The sequence below is a fragment of the Salvia hispanica genome, chromosome 3 (assembly GCF_023119035.1).
Source record: "Salvia hispanica cultivar TCC Black 2014 chromosome 3, UniMelb_Shisp_WGS_1.0, whole genome shotgun sequence".
In the NCBI taxonomy this organism is placed as follows: domain Eukaryota; kingdom Viridiplantae; phylum Streptophyta; class Magnoliopsida; order Lamiales; family Lamiaceae; genus Salvia; species Salvia hispanica.
In genome coordinates, this window is record NC_062967.1 from 39,617,705 (window position 1) to 39,638,465 (window position 20,761).

Sequence of the window (20,761 nt, forward strand, 5' to 3'; positions counted from 1 at the left end):
TTCCAGCTTTGGCCTAAAAATCAATTTTTTTCTTGTTTTGTTTTCTTACTCTTTTATGTCCAAGAGTTTATTTTATGTTCCTACATTTCAATTCATTCAACCTACAAATCAATTTTTTTTTTCTTACACTTTTACTTCTAAGAATTTATTTTATTGTAGTATTTTCTTATATTTCTAAGTTTCCAAGTTCAAATCCTTCCGCCTTATTTTATTTTCTTACACTTTTATGTCCAATAATTTTACTCCCACTGCTATTTTATTTGCATATATCTGAACTTTAGTCTTATACTTAATTACTTGCATCTTATTTTTTAAGGATAACAGACGTATAAATTTCTACTAGTTTCTATTATGCATTTTTCTAATTTTTGTTTTCTCTCATTATTCATCTATTATATCTTTTGCAATTTTTCATTGCTCATGTTACAAAAATTTCGACGATTCCGACACAAAAAATATCTAAACTTCGGATCCCCTAATAAAATTTTTTTGGCTTCGTCACTTGATTGCAGTATGGTACTTAATATATTCAGGATCGATTTTTAAGTGACTAATTGAGTCAAAACTTAGTTGATTGTTAATTTCCACCAATTTTTTATAATATTTTAAATCAAAACTATACGGAACTTAGATAATTTAATATTTTTTTAATTCCACTCCCAATGTATCCTGTTAATCAAATTAAATTAAAACTTTTATTAGTTAACATTTGGCCAAAATATTTGCCATTTTTTTCAGAAATGGACATCCTCATATCAAGGCACAATTGGGGGTATTTTCCCTTTCAAAAAAAAAACAGAAAAAGAAATTATACTTAATAGACTCTATTGGAGGGTACTAATTAATTTGACATTTATAAGCATTTGACATTTTTACCTCTAGGGCCTGTTCATTTTACTAGATATGGATTTGTGAGAATAAAATCTAATCCAGATTTAGCATTGTTCAATTATGATAATTAATGAAGGTTTAGGGTGTTCATTTTTTCCGAAATTGATCAAGAAATGGTCTGCATGAATTTATTAATATATTCCCACATGGGTAGTGTGACCATAATACCACCGCTTTTTCTATGTTTTCAGAGAATTCAAAGGGTACATTAGTCAATTTAACTCTATTTCTTGGCTCAAGCTTCAATGCAGATTTGTAAACCACGGTGTGGAACAGATTTGATTTAAGGGTATTACACAGCCCAACGGTGCGGGCCTTCCAATTCTGATCAGGCTCTCCAGATATATTCAATGAAACATGAACATCATTTAACAGTTAGAAATCACCCTATTTCTCATCATTTCTAGGAACTTGAACACGCCCCTAGTATTATTAAGTACTAACAGTTAGAATAAGACCAGCATTATGCTCCAATGGCCTTAAAGCAGTTAATAAGCAGTTAATAAGTCATTTTTTAATAAGACCAGCATTGTGTAATTTTTGTTTAATAAATGATAGTACTGTGTATATATATTAATAAGTAAATTTCATTATATTATTTAATTTTGTATACATTATTGATAAAGTCTTGTGAAATCAAAGATTTTAATACTCCTATATTTTAGAAGTAATAATTAATTTTATGTTCCAGAACATGTGGGAAGGCTGTGATGACTATGTGGCATTACATTTCCTTATTAGTGAGTAGGCTGTGATATAGTAACACCAAGGTTAAATATATATTATATTTAAAATTAGTTATAAAATTCAAAATACACTCTAGTAAATAATTAAATTTGAATTATATTGACAAATTATTATTATTACTATTATATTAAACTATAATTAAACAGTAAATTAATATGTAGTATAACATTTGAATTGTTTTTATTCACAAGTTACTTTAATAATAGGATAAGTTATAGTATAAATTAAATTAGTTTAAATTAAATAAGTGGAGCTAAACATAAGTAATCACTAATAATATATTTGAAATATCAAGAGCATATTTTATTATGACTTCAAAATTAATTATACAATATATAGTATTAAATAATCTGAATAACTTTTATTGCCTCGTTTTGCAAATTAAAATATGTACGTGCTTGCTTACAAATAAGTGCATGTTAATTACTAAATAATTTTATAATAATTAAAGATTAGTATAGTTAAAATTGATCAAAATTATTAAATTACGTAACTAAAGCGTATGGTTCAATGTTTTTTTTAATATAGGCATTGGAAAATAACTAGGAAAAAGTATTTTTTTTTCATTAGAGTTGGATTTATTGATTTTAAAGTGCCTTAGAATTGGATTTATTGATTTTCCAATCTCAAGAATGAAGAATGGAATTTGAAGTCCAAATTGCCGTATTATTGGTTGGATACAAATATACGAGTACTACTTATATAAGATACATATACAATATATTCTACTACACAAATAAATATATTCTACTAGTACAAAGTACTACTCCACTTATTTGAGGATATATTAGTCTTTAAAAAATTGTTACTCTCTAGAGGCATAGATTTCAACAATTGAGCATAAACTACACAGAATTTTAATAATATTTTAAAATTATGACTGACCATAATGTGGCCATTTAGCATCACTCTTTACTTTATCTACTTAACCTTTCATACATGAATTTCTTAAATCTCACACGCTATAGAAATGCTTCAACTACAACTAGCTGTTTACCTAAGTATGAATGGAGTAGTATAAGTATCAATTTTAAAGTGAATAATTAAAATCCAAAAAATGAATTATTTTACATGAGTAGGTGAATATAATAAATTAGAAAAAAGAAATGCATGAGTTAATAAATAAAATACTGCAAGTGTGTAACTAAAAAGAGAAAAATAACCACCTGAGGCTCAGCAGTGTATTATTACCAGCATTTACTTTCCACTGAGTTTCCATTTCTGCAACTTCTCTCTCATTGTTCCTCACGCTCAAATCTAGCCGTAGATTCTTGCCGTCACCGGCGATGAAGAAGCTCCCCTCCAGAAAATCCCCTAGATTCTCTTCTTCTTCAACCCGTACCCGCAACAAAGCGGAGCCCCGACCCGACGATGCGTGGGCCCTCTCATTGCCCCAACAAGGCAGATTCGCATCCGAAACTCCCTCTCCCCAATCAAGAACATCGCCGACATTTCCCCCCTCTTCATCGGCTCCGGCGTTGACCTTGACTGCCGCCGAGAATGTGGTTTTGAGCGAGAGGTGCTTGAGATCGAGAACTGTCTTGATGAAGAGAGTTGTGAGTGAGAGGAGAGGGAGAGGGAAGGCTGCTGCCGAAATTGAGATGCTGGCAGTTTCAAGAAATGCGGAACAGAGTGTTGAGTTGTTGAGTAAGGAGAAATGCAGCTCAGAGGGGGTGATCGCTGAGAGTATTCAATTGAAACAGAATGTGGCTGAGGATGCTGTTGGAAAAGCTGATCAAAAGGAGAAGAAGAGGAAGGAGAAGGGTGTTTTATGCTGTTTTGTAGGGGAGCCGATTCCGGAGGAAGAGGCTAGGAGAAGGTGGCAATGGAGATATGATTTAAAGGTGAGCTCTTGCTGATCGAATCAATAGCTCATGCAATTCTTGATTTGCTGCTCATCATGGTTAATCTCAGAGAGGCGTACAATGGTCTTGCTACTGAATTTGTGTCCTCAAATTAGATGATTTGGCATGTTTGATTGATACCCTCCTTTAACTGATAGCTGTCTGTTTACTCGTTTTTATCTGCAGTCATAGCCAATTCCATACCCATAGCCTTTGTTGATTTATACTACTTTCCTTGATTGTTCACCACTCCCTAGTAGACTATATGGCTGAGTGCTCGTTGTCGAAAAGAAAGCATATTTCATAGTTTACACTGTCTTGAAAGAGTTGCTACTTTCTGTGTCTAGTATTGCATTTATCTGGCATTCTGGCTTATCAGAATTGTCTACACAGTGACACGAACATTTCTAACTAGACTGATTTTGGACTACACAGAGCAGAGGAAAGGGCAAAAACTGGAAAATAAAGTGAGTGAGCCTATCAACATTTGTTATCTACATCTTACTCTCTAACATTTTCTAGTGTGTCTGAATCTTAAATTCTTCGTATTCACTTTCAGCGCTGATGATGATGATGATGAAATTGTACTGAATGTGGAAAGCCATTACGCTCAAGCCAAAGTAGGGAACTTTGTCTTGAACATTGGAGATTGTGTTTTTGTTAAGGTAAATTTCATTTCATTTACAATGTCTTGTTTGGGTGTGTTTTTATGTTCGAAAGTCATGCTATGCTCGTTGAAAATCATCATATTTGGTTCAATTCTTACTTATTGGAACTCTAAACAGTATGTGATAGCAATCACTCATCTGGTTATGGTTTAATATTGCAAGATTGATGTCCTAAGCAATTCATTCAGGGCGAAGGAAGCAAGAAACACATAGGGAGGATCTTGGAATTCTTCAAAACGACGGCAGGAGAAGACTACTTCAGGGTTCAGTGGTTCTTCAGGGCTGAGGATACGGTTGTTATAACTCGTTTCCTGATCTTCATCTTAAGTTTTTGTTTCATTCATATTTGAAACTAATTTTTGTATGCCTGTGAACTCTTCAGGTTTTGAAAAGTGCTGCTTCATCGCATGACAAAAGGCGCATATTCTACTCCACCTTAATGAACGACAACGTATTAGATTGCATCATCTCAAAAGTTAATATAGTAAAAGTACCTTCTATGGTATGTAACCCTTTAGAGTGCTTTCCTGTATGTTATTTCGTACAATTTATCGCTACTTTTTTAACTATCGTGTGGTCTTTCTTCTCATCAAACTGCAGCAGCGCTTAAAAAGAAACCCTGTGCCGTCAGCTGCATTTTATTATGACATGGAGTACTCTGTGAATTATTCAACATTTCGTACATTAGTTACAGGTTCGTATCACAATAAACAACATATCCTTTCCAAAGTGGACTCGTTACTCATTACTGTCACATTTTTATTTCAGAAACTTCCACGTGGACTGAGCCATTCTTGTCAAACTCAAAGTCTCCCGAAGAAGAACCAGTTACGTTGGCACCCTTGGCGCTTTTGCCCGAGTACGAGTCTCCTGAGCAAGAATTAGCGCTACTGGACTTGTACGCTGGATGCGGTGGAATGTCCACTGGATTATGTTTTGGTGCAAAACTTTCGAGTGTAAATCTCAAGACGGTAATCATGATCGATTGTAAATCCATGATTTAAGTCCTTGTTGTCTTATCATCAGTCTAACTCGTTTCATCGTTTTTCTCAGAGATGGGCTGTTGATTATAACAGTGCTGCATGTGAGAGTTTGAAACTGAACCATCCAGAAACAAATGTAACCAACTCGAAAGACACATTTCGATGAAGTTAGTCTGTTTGGTTACGTGACGATATCTGAATTGTTCTGCAGGTCAGAAATGAAGCTGCTGAGGACTTCCTAGAACTACTAAAGCAATGGGAGACTTTATGCAAGACGTACGTCTGTGATATAGAAAGAACCCTGAAATGCGAGACAGAGGAACTTCCAGAAGCCGAAGAGGCCTGTTTGTCTTCATCGGATACAGAGGGATATAGTGATGAGTACGAGGTCTCTCATCTGGTTGACATTTGCTACGGTGATCCTAATGAAAGTGGGAAATGCGGGCTACACTTCAAGGTACATGGAATTACCTCAGGAATCTCTTGCTAGTTTTTGATTCGCCTAAAATCTCACTTTCGCAAACGAATTTGTTAAGGTACGTTGGAAGGGGTACGGCCCTGATGACGATACATGGGAAGCAGCCGAAGGATTGAGGTGTGGAACTAAAACTATGAACTACATTAGCAATCCTTATGCTGATTCACATCTAGTTATTTTATCTTGTCCATTTCAGCAATTGCCAAGAGCGAATAGAAGAGTTTGTTCGAAGAGGATTCAAGTCTAAAATCCTACCACTTCCTGTGAGTTCTGTTAAAAATCTCGTAAATCATGTCCCATAGCAACTATGTAATAATCGTGTCTCGTCTATAAGTATGAATAACCCTACCCCTTTACAAGGCTTTTTAAGGGTGTGAGTGGTCCATTTCTGTTAAGTTCAATAAGTCTTAAACACCAACTTAGTAAGTAATGCTGGTTGTATTCTGCAGGGCGATGTCGGTGTGATCTGTGGAGGGCCGCCGTGCCAGGGTGTAAGCGGCTACAATCGCCACCGAAACTACAAATCTCCGTTGGAAGACGAGAGAAACCGCCAGATTGTGGTGTTCATGGACATAGTGGAGTTCTTGAAACCCAAGTATTGCCTGATGGAAAACGTCGTCGACATCATAAGGTTCGACAAAGGCTCTCTCGGTCGATACGCTCTAAGCCGTCTCGTGCTCATGAAATACCAAGCTAGGCTCGGCACCATCGCCTCAGGGTGCTACGGCCTCCCGCAGTTCCGTCTGCGCGTCTTCATCTGGGGGGCCCACCCGAGCCAGATGCTGCCGCAGTTCCCGCTCCCCACGCACGACGTCGTGGCCAGGTACTGGGCCCCCATCGAGTTTGAGAGGAACATCGTGGCGTACGACGAGGGCCAGCCGCACGCGTTGCGGCCCGCCATCGTCCTCGGGGACGCCATCTCCGACCTCCCGCCCGTCACGAACGACGAATCCCGGGAGGAGATGGAGTACGAGAAACCCCCGGAGACGGAGTTCCAGAAACGCATCCGGATGAGCAAAGACGAGACCACGACCGGGAAGATATCGGCCGGATCGCATGGCGTCCTCTACGACCACCGGCCGATGAAGCTGGCGTGCTCCGACTACATGCGCGTGTGCCAAGTCCCGCACCGGAAGGGAGCCAACTTCAGGGACCTGGCCGGAGTGGTAGTCGGAGAGGACAGGGTGGTGCGTCGTGATCCGACACGAGAGCCGGTGGTTCTGCCAACGGGAAGGCTGCTCGTCCCGGACTGCGTGTTGACGTACGAGCAAGGGAAGTCGAAGAAGCCGTATGGGAGATTATGGTGGGACGAGACAGTGTCGACGGTGGTGACGATTCCTCATATCCGGGTGCAGTCGATACTGCATCCGGATCAAGATAGACGGCTAACGATACGTGAATGCGCGAGGCTGCAAGGGTTCCCAGACTACTATAGATTTTGTGGCACCGTTAAAGAGCGGTATTGCCAGATAGGGAATGCCGTCTCCATGCCGGTGTCGAGGGCGTTAGGGTACGCGCTAGGGGTAGCGTACCGGAAGGTTGCCGGAGACGAGCCGCTGATGACGCTGCCGCCGGATTTCTCCTCAATGTAGCCTTCTTCTACTGAGCTTGCTAGGTTGTGGGATTGATAAATGTACCATTTTTCCCCATGTCACATTTTTATCACTGATTGTAAACATTCTACATGTTGGGTGTGACATTGTATTAATAGGCTCGTACTCATGATTTATATCACTAATTTAAATTCTAAATATTATCCGAGTCCAATAATTTTCATTAAATTCTAATTTTAAATTTCAATATTAAAATCTGCCTGAAAAATAAAAAAGTTATAAATTTTAATTCCGTAAATTTTAATTTTAATTGTGAATTTATTAATTTTATTGCGGGAAATCCTAGTGCAAAATGGGAAGGGCTAGTGATGTGGCAGTGGAATGGGAAGGGCTAGTGCTGACGTGGCATGGGAAGGGCGAGTGGGAGGGGCGCCACCGGAGACACCCTAAGTAATAGTAAAACAATATCATGTTATACTAAATTAATTAATATCTTTTTCTATAATTCCTTGCATATCTTTTCTCATCTCTAGTTTATCAGTTTCCATCTTAATATAAACTTTATTCCAACGAATTGAAATTATTTAATTTAGTATAGTGCGATATTATGTTGTTGCTTAACATGTAGTAATATCATTTTATTTGACATTAAGATATGACAATACTAAAATACTCCCTCCATTCCACGTTTGAAGTCACATTTAGTTATGACACAGGTTTTAAAGAATTGGTGAAGTGTGTAATTAATTAAGTAAGATTGTGGAGTGTGTAATAAATGAAGTGAGATGATGAAGTGTGTAATAAATAAAGTGAGTTGGTTGAAGGTGGGTCCTTTTTTACTTTTTGGTTTTTTCTTTTTGTTTTGGTTTATTTTAATGTAGATAATGACATTTTGATGTAATTTTGATCAACAATGGGGTAAAATTGTATGACCAAATATGGAAAAATTCTAAATGTGACTCTAAAACTGGGACGAACTTTTATGGCAAAATGTAACTACAAAACTGGGACGGAGGAGTATTACAATAATTAATTGTAAAATTAAAGCAAATAATTAATTTAACTCTAAAATCAAAATAAATTAATAAGTTCATTAACTTACAGAACGATTTTAAAAGCAAAACCAAAATTTTGCAAAACTAATTATTACCAAACAAAAGAAAAAAGTAATTATAAAATTAATAATTACAAAACAAAAGGATAACAATATTTGGAAAATTTATCTAATTCAATTGATAATAAATCAAAATTTATTTTCAAACAAAAGGGAAAATTATCAAGTTTTGCAACTCAATTTATTCGTTGAATCACTAGAACACAGACAAAGAATACCTCTTCCTCTCTCTATTGAAAGATCAAGCGGCTTTTGCTGTAATTAGGTAAGCTGAATACATATGTTGTCCCAACTTTCACCCAGAAATTCCAACAAGGCGCACTGTCGCTCTATATATACGATTCACTTTTACTGTCACCAACTGTTCGATGAAAGTCCTCACTGAACTGCATTTCTGATTAGCTATGAAACCGGGATCAACTGGTCTTCTTCTATTTGCCTCATATTGTTATGTCATTATGGAACTCACCTCACACCTATGTGATATTTGGATTACCTGTTGTTTCTATGGTTTCTAGCATTCATGTTTGCAAGAAATTACAATATCATTGATGTAAATTTGGATTGTTTGGTTTCAGAAAAGAAATATATGATGCATCACTTTGTGTCCAAGGCTTCGAGGAGGGTATTGTGTGTGGTTAGAGCTCTCAATGGAAATGCTTCATGTTCTTCTATGGCAACAAGACATTATTTTGGTGTAGTTCCAACTCTGCAAAGGGATTTTGAGAAGACTCCAGTGCCTAGAAATTTCTTTAAATGGGGATCGCAGGAGTTCTGCAGGAGCTTCAGCTTTGCGACTGGGTTTGCACCATTGAAGGCAAAGCCTTTGGAGACGATCCTTGATGTCGAAAGGGCTAAGATGAAATCACCTGAAGAACTCGCTGACATTTGGGATGATGTATGTTTATCTAAATCGAATGATTCAAATTCAATGATGTTTTGACTCTCTCTGAAGCTTTGGTTTCTCTCTGCATCTATACTTCATTCAAGAAAGCATGGCAAATTGACTTTGGCTGCAAATTTGATGGCGACTTTCCCGTGTTATATTGCCTTTCTGCTAATTTTCTTGCCACATAAGGGAGCAGCTTGAAATTTGTTTAAATTTTTTAGTTAATTAATGCCTGAGGATTACGATGCGTGCTTGTTATGTTATACACAGTAGCTCTGTTGTGATTTGTGAAATAGCCAAAGGTTGAATCTTCCATGTTTTCCCATGTAATAGTACTTTAAGCATTTCATTTTTTCTGTCTGGATGGCATAATATCTAAACTCGCTTGTTGTGTTCTCTTAAAACACGCAGACGCTCTTAACAAATCTTATGGCATAAATTGTCAAAATGAAGTCTAGTAATTTACCTGTTAATCTTTTCTTCCATAGAAATTACATGCCTTTTTCTGCTCATAATATCTGGTGGTGACAATTGCTGTTTTTGCAGTTTCATTTGGGAAGGGGTCACATTGGTCTATCGATGAAAGCAAAATTGTACCACCTAATGGAACAAAGAGCTTCGGATTGGTAGTAGTCCACCTTGTTTGCTTTCTTACATGTCTTCATTAAAAGATTAATGATCATTTCTCTTTCTTTCTTTACAGCCGATATTTTGTGATTCCTGTGTGGAAAGGAAATGGGTACACCACAATGTTTGTGCAAGGTTAAGAGGATTACTTCTTTCTTTTTTTGCTAGTATTATACTATTAAGGGTGGCCTAAATGTTGAATGTGAACAAAATTGTAAACTTTTTTAAGTGAAATGACTGCAACTTCTTTACTGGTCTGTATGACAATTGCAGTTTCCAGATTTTACAAAACCTCGTGTTAGTTAGTGTCTCTGTTGTCACTGTATTCATAATATCTGTATCATGATTCCTTGTGTATCGGGACTCGTTTGTCTTACAGTTCAGATGCCACACATGCTTTTCACTGGTCTTGAAGATTACAAAGCAAGAGGAACCCAAGCTGCTCCATACATGACAGCTTCGTATTACAAAGAATTTGCAGAGAGCAAGGACTTGGTGCTTGTTCGTGGCGACATTGTCTTCACTAGCAAGCTGAGTGATGAAGAAGCAAAGTGGCTTCTAGAGGCTGCTCAATCATTCTACCTGAATGACGTCAAGTATAAACTGGTCGAGCGTTTCAACAAACAAACTCGTGAATTTGAGTTCAAGGATGTTTTGCAAGCTTTAGAGATGCCCATATTGTAGTCCAAGAGAAACAACCATGGGGTTTATTACTCCTATTATGATGTGCGTACCAAATACTGCCTTGTTACTGTTTTCCAATCTTTATATCATTGTAGTATTTTTCTTTTGTAATTTAGAGGTCAGAATTTAGACCAAACACCAAAAAAAAATAAAAAAAAATCAAGTGTTATTGATAATTAGCAAAAGTAACTGCTTCTTTGCTCTTGTCGTCGTCGTTTGTGGGATGTACTAGATTGTTAGATACCATGTTTGGAGCAGCTAACTTTTGAACATTATGTTTATGTATATCCATCCAGATGTAAAGAGAACGGGTTTTAGGGCAATTGTCAAAAAAATATCATATAGTTAAAATTCTGGTAAATCCCGCAATTTTCAAAAATACTAGGGAGTAATATCATAACCTCGAGACTTTCCTCAACTGTCTCATTTATTTGTATTTAGAGGAAATTGTGCATGACGAGAAGCTGAAAATAGATGACTTTTTTTCCAAATTCGTATATCACTCACAAGGGCCAATAATTTTAATATGAAAGTATAGAATGTAAGGTTAGACTAAAGTATTTTGACTTCCAAATTATATACTCCAGCGATTTTCCTCCGAATCTAAATACAATTGTGAAAAATATCAAAATTGTGATATGAAAGTTGCAGGTTAATTAAAATTTCATCAGAATTCATAAATTTTGTGGCAATTTGTCCTTTTAAACAGTATTATTTTTCATGCAATTATTCTACTCGTATTAAATGTTGTACTACTATATAGAAACCATCAAACTCTTTGGAATGCTTATGCATTATTGCATCTTGTTGACCAATTTATTTATTCTAAATAAAAAGGATTGTGGTAACACCTAATTTGAGCAAAGTAAATGAATAACAGACTAAAAAAATATTCCAAAAGACATTGGAGCAGTTTCAATCAAAAATATTCTCATGTCACTTTATGTAACGTGTCAGTGTTATTGTATATCTTGTCTTTCAATATGTCTATAACTTTTGAAGGAATTGACAGTTTCCATATATATCAACCCAACAATAGTGGATTAGTACTTACTCTCCCCTCCATTCCTTGACAATAAAGACATCTTTTTTGTTAAAAAGTTTAATAGATAGTGAAAAAGTTAAAGAGAGAATAAATCAATATGTTAAATTGGATCAATAGACAGTAAAAAAGATAAGAGAGAATAAAGTACTTATTTATAAGAGACGAAGACATAATATAGTAAAAGGGAAAATTACTTTTTGCTGATAATAAAAATGCATCAATTAACTTAGAACTTTCCAAAATTAAAAAATGTCTCTATTAACATGGAATTGAGCGAGTACTTCCTCCATCCCAACTAAGTTGAGACAAAAAATTTTACACGAAGATTAGAAATTGTGTTGAAAAGTAGGAAATGTGAATAAAGTAAGAAAGATAAAGGGGAGTAAAGTATGTGACGGAATTTTGTTTTTTTGTCAAAAAGAGAAATAATTAAACTTAGTTGAGACATAAAAAAAAATACAGACTCAACTTAGTTGAAACGGTGGGATAAGTTGAAACGGAGGGGGTATATATATATATTTTAGGTGTACATATACATACAGCATTACTCGAACGACCTCATATAAAATCTTCTATTTGACTAAACCAACTAAAACTGAGTTTGTCCAAATTAAACTAGTCTGGATTATTTTCTTTAATATTCTCAAATAAAAAAATAACTCTCTACTATTCAAGAACATTGTCACCCACCGTTCGCGGAACTAAGTCTTAAAATGTAAAATTGTGTGCCAAAGAATTTTAAACTTTAAACTTTAAACTTTAGTCTTTTAAATAATGTAAAGAAAATGAGGAAAAATTGTACTAGTAGAGTATGAGTTGAATTTATATATTACATTTTATAATAAATTACGAGGGAAATGAGTTAGCGTTAGATATGTGATCATTTAATAAAAAAAATTAAAAAAATATGTTATTAATGATGAATATCTCAAAATGAATTTCTTTTTATAATGTCAGCTGAAGTGAGTAGTACTCCTAGTAGTTTTCCCATGCCATACTACCTCCGTTCATAAAATTAGTCATATTTTTCATTTTGGGCCTCCTACTAAAATTAGTAGGTATTAAATTATTTACAAGTTTTATTTTTCCCTAATAACTACCTCCGTCTTTAAAAGTAGAATCTATTTTCATTTTGCTCTCTCTTAAAATTCAATTTTTTTTTTATGTTATGAAACTCTTTTATTATCAATGAGGTGAGACTCGTTTTCTACTAATAATACTTCAATCATTTTTTTTCGTTTTTATTTTTCTCTTACTCTACTTATGCATTAAAATTCATGGAAGTTTCTATTTTTAAAAGATAGAGACAATATTTTAATGGTTTTTTCACAATTTATTTAATTTACCAATTTTACTAAGATTATTTGTCGTGGTTGGACTTGGAGATGGTGCAATGAATTGCAATTTGCATGAATACAAGGGAATTCCATATGCTATGCCAGCCAATGGCCGTCCCTAGATTGAAAGACGTGGCACGTGACCACAGGAATATTCCTGTTCTCGCATCAGCCGGCATGCACCCCGCGCTGCCTTCCACGTGTCACCGGGTTTTCTCCACTGCATCGCACCCGATCTCCTCCCATCTCCGCATCTCATCCTACACCGTCCGTAGACCTCACCGACTATCATTTCCTACGCCGCGTCACACCAGATCAAGATTCTTCATTTCTCTATCATTATATTTAGGCAATCATGTTTCTTCAGATTCGTCGCCGAATTTATCTCCCCATTCTCCTTTTCTTTATTCCCCAACAAAACCCACATAGCATAAGTCCAAAAATTCATGATGCAATTCATTTGGGTGTATTTATATGCATGCATGTTCGTGTTTTATTACACGAACATGAACAGTTGAAAAGTTGAAAATCACGGGCTTGGTCTGTTGTTGGAAAAAAAATATTTAGTAGTACAAATTATTGTCACGGTGTGGTGTCTTTTCAATAAATAGAAGAGTTTATCACATTCTATTTCCAATTTGTCCATCCCACAAAATTCAATAAATAGAAGAGTTTATCACATTCTATTTCCAATTTGTCCATCCCACAAAATTATTAAATTTTATTTTTATTAATGTCTTCCATAATCCATTTACTCATTCTCACTTAAAATTTTTCTACAACTTCCATAATTTATTGACTCATACTCTACTAATTTTTTCAATTAACTTTCTATTATAAGTATTTTTTAGAACACGAGACAAGTCAATCTATGTCACTTAATCGAGGATGTACTCCCTCCGTTCCATAGTAGTGGAGACATTTCTTTTCGGCATGGAGATTAGAAAAAAATTGTGTTAGGTGAGTTAAGTAAATGAAGAATAAAGTAGGAAATGAAAAAGGTAGAGAGAATAAAATAAGAGAGAGTAAAGTAGGTAGTAAGAAATGTGTTGACTTTTACCAAAAAAAAGAAATGACTTTACTACTATGGAACGTACTAAAATGGCAAAATGACTCTACTACTATGGAACGGGGGGAGTATAAAATTTACTCCACCTGTCTCAACTAAGTTGAGTCGTATTCCGTTTTGGGATGTCCCAAGTAAGTTGAGTCATTTCCTTTTTTAATAGAAAACAAAGCATCCAATTTATTTTTCCTACTTTATTTCTTTCTCCGAAGTATTTTAACACAATTTCTTAATCTTCATACCCAAATGTTATGTACTCCTTCCGTCCCAGATAATTTGTCTCATTTTTCTATTTTAGTCCGTCTCATATAATTTGTTTCATTTCAATTTTTAATTATTACCATTTTTGGCAGTGGACCCACTTATTTTTACTTATATTTTGTTATAAAGCTAATACTCCCTCCGTCCCATTAAAAATGCAACGTTTACTTTTGCGCAATTGTTTTGGATAAATTATAATAAATAACTAAAGTGTTGAAAAAATAAAGTAAGAGAGAGAATAATGTAGAGGAGAGTCCCCTTTATATTATTCTCTTTTTTACTTTATTTTTTCTCCACTTTAACTATTTATTATTATTTTTTCAAAACATGTGTGAAAAAGCAAACGTTTCATTTCTAATGGGACAGAGAGAGTATATAACAGTAGAACTCACCTCCTCTAACTTTTTCAACTCATTTTTCATTATATTTTTTAAAATCCTTTGCCTGGTCTAAGTGAGATTATGAACTTTATTTTTATCCGCGGTCTAAATAATTAAGGAAGGTTGATCTCATCTTCTTTATCTCTTCCTCGTACTATACTTCATTAATCCCTACACACATAGATACAAGTCTATATACATATAAATATAATCGACTCTCTCCTTCTCCGTTGGATTCTTGATTCTCCTTTTAGCTTTAGTAGAGGATTCATGAGGTGAATTCGGGTGTGGTGGTGGAGATGGACAGAATGTATGCCGGTGGCGGCGGAGTTGGTGGGAGCGGCGGCGTGGTTCTGACAAGAGACCCCAAGCCGCGGCTGAGGTGGACTGCTGATTTGCACGACCGTTTTGTCGATGCTGTCACAAAGCTTGGTGGCCCTGACAGTCAGTCCATTTTTTCTTCAATCTTTTTCTCACTGTGTGTGTGTGTGTGTTTAATTAAGTATTTATGCAACTTTTTTTGTGAAATTGTGATAAAAAATGCAATCTTTATGGAAATTGCATTTCTTGATTCTGTTTTGTTGATCAAGTGGTTTGGAGTTGCAAGAAAAAACAGAGGTCTGATTTTGATCAAATTATCATAGAGCACTTCCTAGCTAAGTGGAAAGGAGGGGTTTCTGAGTTCCATAATTGTAAATAGGCAGTTGGTTAAGGATTTAATCAAAGTAATTTACCTTGACATATATAAATTGTTTGTTTGATTAAAGTGGCTACTATTTTCAGAGGCTACTCCAAAATCAGTGCTGAGAGTGATGGGGCTAAAGGGGCTCACATTGTATCACTTAAAGAGCCATTTACAGGTAAATTAGTGACACGATCTTCGTTATCACTCCGATCGATTCGTCTCCTCATTATACTTGTTTCGGCCGCAGAAGTATAGGCTTGGACAGCAGCAAGCCAAACAGCAGAATTATGCTCTTGAACATAACATAGACAGCTTTGGTGAGTTTCCTTACACTAGTATTGCTTCATTGTTCGCATAGGAGATCTTTACGGATGATTGGAATGTGCGCGTTCGTCTATAACTAGAGAGAAAATATGATCTATTAGGAGATCATAAACTTAAATCTGTATAAACATTCACATAATTCATCTAGTACTAAATTCTCCTATGGCTCAAAGTTGGTGTTTCTGCTTTTGTGTTTGTAGAGAATCCGTATATGCACATTGCAAGTACAAGCACTAATTCATCGAGCATGAACAGCGAACAAGGGTACGTATATGTTGCTCATTCCATTTTACTTTAGACGCAGTAACATTTTTCGTTGGTTGAAACTAAGAAATGTGAATATGGTGTGCAGAGACGTTCCCCTCGCTGAAGCAGTAAGGTGCCAGATCGAGGTGCAGAAAACGCTGCAAGAACAGCTCGAGGTAAACGTGTTCAAGAAACATAACAACTCTAGTTTACACCTTTATTTGATAATAGGCAAATTCTTGTTCCGACAAACAGGTGCAGAAGAGATTGCAAATGAGAATAGAAGCACAAGGGAAGTACTTGCAAGCCATATTAGAAAGAGCTCAACTGAGCCTTTCTGCTAACTCGAATCACTCGACTAAAGCTCAGCTAACAGACTTCAACTTGGCGCTATCGAGCTTCATTCACACCGTCAATGGAGACAACAGGAATGGAGAGGAAGCCCGTGACACAAAAGACATCAAGCTCGAAGGGCCTTCCATCGAGTTTGATCTCAACTCCAGAAGTAGCTACGACTTCATAGGCGTCTCCGGATCAGGTTTCAAACACAAACCACTTCAAAATCGATGAGGATGTATCTAACTTAATTTGCTAATATGCTGTATTATACAGATGGAACATAGACTTCTTGATTAATGACTTAATTGTGAACAATTTGAGAGTAATTTTATTGATATTACAAGCAATATATTTAGAGATAAAGTTTCAAGTATTCATCCATGCGCTTGTACTGGACTTCCGGATAAAGTCTAGAAGCTTCTTCCCCGTCTTCCCCTATCTCGAAGCTTGTGAGGCAGCCCTCGTAGAAAATGTGGTAGAAATGGCCTAATCCAACTTGGCCAGCATAGTCAGCATCTGCATTTCATGATAGTTGAGTTGTATTCCTTTTTAAGCTGTCTCAAGTTAGTTGAGTCATTTCTCTTTATGAAAAAAAAAACATACCTTTCATGAGAGCAAGAAAGTCTTGGCCAGAAATGGAGGTCCTTTCCAGCGTGTTCCCGGAAAGATTCTCCCATATCTGGACGAGCTCTCGTTGGGAGAGGATATTTTCGGGTGGGCGGATGTAGACGGTCTTGTTGAGGGTGCGGGGGTCGTCAATGGACTTGATGGTGTAAGTGGCGATGTCATCCTCGTCCATGAAGACGGCTTTGGCGTTGCCATCTCCGTAGATGAGGACTTTGTCTTTGGGGGGGAGGAGGGTCCCCATCTGAGAGAGGTTGCCGACAAAGTAGCCGCCGAAGCAGTTGGCGGAGATGTAGGTGCGGGGGATGTTGGCCGCCTCGATGGCCTTCCTAACCGTCATCTTCTCGTCGAATGTGACCCTACCTGGCTCAAGCGCGTGCATCATTTGGGCGGGATCCATGCCGAACTCCGAAGGCAAGAAACGCTGCAATAAACGTTAATCAATTACTCTCTTCGTTCGCGAATAAAAGTCTCAAAATATTTACCAAACGGTAATTCTATTCGTAGTCTAATTTCTTTTACAAAATGGTAATCTGTTTAGTCTAATGTCTATGACTGTAGGTCCATAGCTCGTAAATTAAATAAGAATAAATAACGAATTTTATTCCACAAATTTCTTTTCAAAATTCCATAAAAATTTGTTAATTTTACATTTTTAGTAGTATGATCCGCACAATTCCACATACACCATAAATTTAAAATGACACTACTTTGAAAAAAAAAAAAAAAAACACTACTTTTACTTCACTCATCCACTACTAACCATTTATTGAGTAAAGATTAAATCGTAATAAAAAAAATTCTATTTTTGATTTATATTATCATTTCTATACATATATTGCTAATTTAATGAAATATCCTAATTGGTAGGAGTACTATTTTTAATTTGTTGCCACCAAATTATCACGACATTGTCACCAGATCTCATTCACACCTTTCCTAGTAATTAAAAATAATACTGTACTAACATTAAATTCCAAATGTTGATCTAAAATTAACTATTCGAATGAAAAAGTAACAACAATTAAGTTGTGTAGATGATAAAAAAAATACCAAGGATAAAACGGTACTAAATCTCACTTATTAAAGTCAAGACTATTTCTCACTAATTAGAGGGATGGTTAGGATGATTAATCATGCGACTATCTATCCTAGATTGTGTAGTGAACAACACATTAATTATATATGCTTTAACAACACATGTACTTAATGATATATAGATGGTAATTACTGTAAGAATATTTTTAAATGACAAACTTTGAGAACTGATTCTCTAATATATTAATATCAGTTGACATCACAAGACGTATTAGTTCATGATACTCATGAATCAGCGAACTGATATTGATTTAGAAATTTATATGTAGACGTATTAGTTCATGATACTCATGAATCAGCGAACTGATATTGATTTAGAAATTTATATGTTTTGTGATGCTAATTGATTTTAATGTATTGTGAACTGATATAACAATAACTATTATGCATCTATGGATATCAATATTCTGAAGACTTTCCATGTAATGCTATTAAATTATATCTGACTTAATTGAATCTATCGCGATGCCCTCTTTAAATTTCTATAAAAAAACAAGCATATGAAAAAACCTTGATATTTCCAGCTTCTTTAATAGCATCAACAAGCTTAAGCTGCATCAACAAATTATGGCTCCGGAAATGCACCCCGGACATGGTGCATACAACCACGTCGACTTGCTTCACCGCCTCCACCAGGCTCTGGTGATCGGAAAACGACCCCTCGACCAGCACGGCCCCCTGCCTCTTGAACTCCAGCAGCACCTGCAGCTTCTCGATGTCCATCCCGATTTCCGGCCGCCTTAGAATGTAGGTCGGGTGGCCCTCCGCTAGGCTGGCCTTCACAATCCTCCTCCCCATGTAACCGGTCCCACCTACAACAAGAATTCTACTTTTTCCCATTTGATAAAAAATGAAATTTAAGTAAATTTGCCTTTGACTTGGAATTGAGAGAATGATGATATGTAGCTATATATAGAGGTATTTGATTGAAATATGTAGTAAGCGTTACTCTAAATATTAGGTATGTATGTAAGGATATTGATAAGAAAGATAATGATATTTAACCAACATGAGTAATGTGAAAATTCAGTTGATTTGGCTGTGCTTCATATACATGTTTTTGCTTTTCACTTTATTGATGAAAATGTTAATATATTCTCATTTAGGCTCCAATGTTAAACAAGTGGTGCAATTATGTTTATTTTCTATTATTGCTTTTCTTCTGTAGAAGGTTAGGTGAGGATAAGGAATTCAATTAGAAATATTTAAACGGAATTTTATATTTTAATTTGGATTGAATCGATTATTCAAATTAATTATGAATATTGTGTTCACTCCCATTGCTAAGAAAATCACACATGCTTTTAATTATGTGAAATTAATTACAAATATTTTGAATAGCATTGACTATAGATAATGCGATGATAGAATAAAGTAAAAGAGATAATATAGAATTAAATAACATATAAGAAAGAATAAAGTAGAAAAGAGAATAAAATCTTGTAGTATGAGATAAGAGAAAAATAAAGTCTATAATAAATTAGGAAAGAGAATAAGATTTAAATATTTTGGCGAAAGAAAATCAGTCAATTAATTTGATGTTTCAAAAAGAAATAGTAGTACTACTTCACTACAAAGTAATTAACTTGGGATGGGTGATTATGCAATTTAAAGACATAGATTAGGTTAATTGACTTTTACAACGAGTTGTGATGTGACACAGATGTAGGATTACCAAGCTTAAAAAATACCCGTTTGAGTAATTATTAGTCAATAATTTTACTTATACTACTAATGAGAGGTCCTTTTGGGCCTACACAACACTAGTCCTTTTGGTTCATGTCTATATTGTTTGGTGGGCTGCCCTAATTACTTGTTCCAATTTGACATCACACCCAAACAAACATTTTCAATTTTCGTTTATTATTATTATTATTAGTATTATTATTATTATAAAGAAAGTTGTTTAGTGTTGGTGACCTAGGTGAAATGCAATAATATTAATGGCACTTGGTAGAGCTATATTGTTCACCGTCTAATGTCTTTGTGGAAGGGTTGTTTAAGTTTTACTTTGTGCTGAAGTTTTGTCGCTAAAATACCCACACATCACATTTATTCATCATAAATATACCGAATTTAGGTTATTATATACATTGAACTTATATTATTATAATTATTAATTATAGTTCAAGGTAAAATAGATAATGAGAGCATAGGATGCATCATTCTTTATAGTTATAACGTACTTCCTCCATCCCAACTAAGTTGAGTCATATTCCTTTTTCGGATGTCTAAACCCTAAACCCTTTGTTATATTCAAGATGGTCACTTTTCCTTATTTATTTGTCCCAATTAAGATGGTCATTTTCCAATTTTAAAAATAATCTCCTCTCTCCTCATTAAAATATTCAACTACATTTTTCCTCTCTACTTTTTTCCACCTAACAAAACTTCCCAAAATCTCGTGTCACTCAAGAATGTGGTTATCTAGTGTGGAACGAAGGGAGTTAAAAATAAAACATCCAATTACTCTTACTTTATTCCATCACCTATTTTACCCTCTCTTTATCTTTCCTACTTTTCAATACAATTTATTAATCTACGTGTCCAAAATTTTATATCAACTTAGTTGGGACTAGGGATGTCAATGTAGCCCGCAACCCGTGGGCCGGCCCGAATAGCCCGCCAAATTTATAGGGTTAGGGCTGAAAATTTCTAGCCCGATAAAATTATAGCCCGATTAGCCCGCACTCGATTAGCGCGTAACCCGTTAGGGCCAGACCCGAAAACCCGATAAAATTTCTATTGTTCTATCTGTTTGACTCTAATTCGACACTTCATTTATTATTTTATGATATAGATTACTAAAAAAATAACTTTCAATTTTATATATTAAATATATAAATGGAGTATTAAATTTTTATTAACATAATAATAG

General features: G+C 35.4%; 4 protein-coding genes across 5 annotated transcripts; 3 read left to right on the forward strand and 1 right to left on the reverse strand.

The window, feature by feature from the left end:
* The first annotated feature begins 2,827 nt into the window (after positions 1 to 2,827).
* Positions 2,828 to 7,372, forward strand: LOC125216930 (DNA (cytosine-5)-methyltransferase CMT2-like). The gene is made up of 12 exons (XM_048118722.1): positions 2,828 to 3,482; positions 3,918 to 3,949; positions 4,042 to 4,147; positions 4,339 to 4,443; positions 4,533 to 4,652; positions 4,751 to 4,844; positions 4,919 to 5,121; positions 5,204 to 5,269; positions 5,345 to 5,590; positions 5,670 to 5,728; positions 5,808 to 5,874; positions 6,061 to 7,372. Exons 1-12 carry the CDS (start codon positions 2,925 to 2,927, stop codon positions 7,201 to 7,203), a joined length of 2,799 nt encoding a protein of 932 aa, XP_047974679.1. The 5' UTR covers positions 2,828 to 2,924; the 3' UTR covers positions 7,204 to 7,372.
* A 1,041-nt stretch (positions 7,373 to 8,413) lies between these two features.
* Positions 8,414 to 10,589, forward strand: LOC125215930. 2 transcript variants are annotated; one of them, XM_048117512.1, is made up of 5 exons: positions 8,414 to 8,543; positions 8,857 to 9,176; positions 9,714 to 9,793; positions 9,871 to 9,929; positions 10,174 to 10,589. In XM_048117512.1, exons 2-5 carry the CDS (start codon positions 8,868 to 8,870, stop codon positions 10,476 to 10,478), a joined length of 753 nt encoding a protein of 250 aa, XP_047973469.1. In that variant the 5' UTR covers positions 8,414 to 8,543; positions 8,857 to 8,867; the 3' UTR covers positions 10,479 to 10,589. The 2 variants fall into 2 exon arrangements, with proteins under 2 accessions (XP_047973469.1, XP_047973468.1); XM_048117511.1 differs by lacking the exon at positions 8,414 to 8,543 and adding an exon at positions 8,577 to 8,701.
* Positions 10,590 to 14,709: 4,120 nt separating this feature from the next.
* LOC125214002 (myb family transcription factor PHL11-like) lies at positions 14,710 to 16,487 on the forward strand. The gene is made up of 6 exons (XM_048114835.1): positions 14,710 to 15,011; positions 15,351 to 15,427; positions 15,500 to 15,569; positions 15,777 to 15,840; positions 15,929 to 15,998; positions 16,078 to 16,487. The coding sequence occupies exons 1-6, from the start codon at positions 14,867 to 14,869 to the stop codon at positions 16,390 to 16,392; spliced, it is 741 nt and encodes a 246-aa protein (XP_047970792.1). The 5' UTR covers positions 14,710 to 14,866; the 3' UTR covers positions 16,393 to 16,487.
* Positions 16,012 to 18,777, reverse strand: LOC125214001 (isoflavone reductase homolog). Its single transcript, XM_048114834.1, has 3 exons — positions 18,394 to 18,777; positions 16,765 to 17,209; positions 16,012 to 16,677 (listed from the first exon to the last, which is right to left on the reverse strand). The coding sequence occupies exons 1-3, from the start codon at positions 18,721 to 18,723 to the stop codon at positions 16,514 to 16,516; spliced, it is 939 nt and encodes a 312-aa protein (XP_047970791.1). The 5' UTR covers positions 18,724 to 18,777; the 3' UTR covers positions 16,012 to 16,513.
* Between the last annotated feature and the right edge of the window lie 1,984 nt (positions 18,778 to 20,761).

Excerpts from the sequence above, each read along its gene's own strand:
- LOC125216930 (XM_048118722.1), top strand. The coding sequence starts at position 2,925 with ATGAAGAAGCTCCCCTCCAGAAAATCCCCTAGATTCTCTTCTTCTTCA. Across the intron at positions 4,148-4,338 it reads GAGATTGTGTTTTTGTTAAG|GGCGAAGGAAGCAAGAAACA; the intron begins GTAAATTTCATT and ends CAATTCATTCAG. Across the intron at positions 4,653-4,750 it reads TAGTAAAAGTACCTTCTATG|CAGCGCTTAAAAAGAAACCC; the intron begins GTATGTAACCCT and ends ATCAAACTGCAG.
- LOC125215930 (XM_048117511.1), top strand. Across the intron at positions 9,794-9,870 it reads GAACAAAGAGCTTCGGATTG|CCGATATTTTGTGATTCCTG; the intron begins GTAGTAGTCCAC and ends CTTTCTTTACAG. Across the intron at positions 9,930-10,173 it reads CACCACAATGTTTGTGCAAG|TTCAGATGCCACACATGCTT; the intron begins GTTAAGAGGATT and ends TTTGTCTTACAG.
- LOC125214001 (XM_048114834.1), bottom strand. The coding sequence starts at position 18,723 with ATGGGAAAAAGTAGAATTCTTGTTGTAGGTGGGACCGGTTACATGGGG. Across the intron at positions 17,210-18,393 it reads AAGAAGCTGGAAATATCAAG|CGTTTCTTGCCTTCGGAGTT; the intron begins GTTTTTTCATAT and ends CGTTTATTGCAG. Across the intron at positions 16,678-16,764 it reads CTTTCTTGCTCTCATGAAAG|ATGCTGACTATGCTGGCCAA; the intron begins GTATGTTTTTTT and ends CATGAAATGCAG.
- LOC125214002 (XM_048114835.1), top strand. The coding sequence starts at position 14,867 with ATGGACAGAATGTATGCCGGTGGCGGCGGAGTTGGTGGGAGCGGCGGC. Across the intron at positions 15,012-15,350 it reads AAAGCTTGGTGGCCCTGACA|AGGCTACTCCAAAATCAGTG; the intron begins GTCAGTCCATTT and ends TACTATTTTCAG. Across the intron at positions 15,428-15,499 it reads ACTTAAAGAGCCATTTACAG|AAGTATAGGCTTGGACAGCA; the intron begins GTAAATTAGTGA and ends TTTCGGCCGCAG.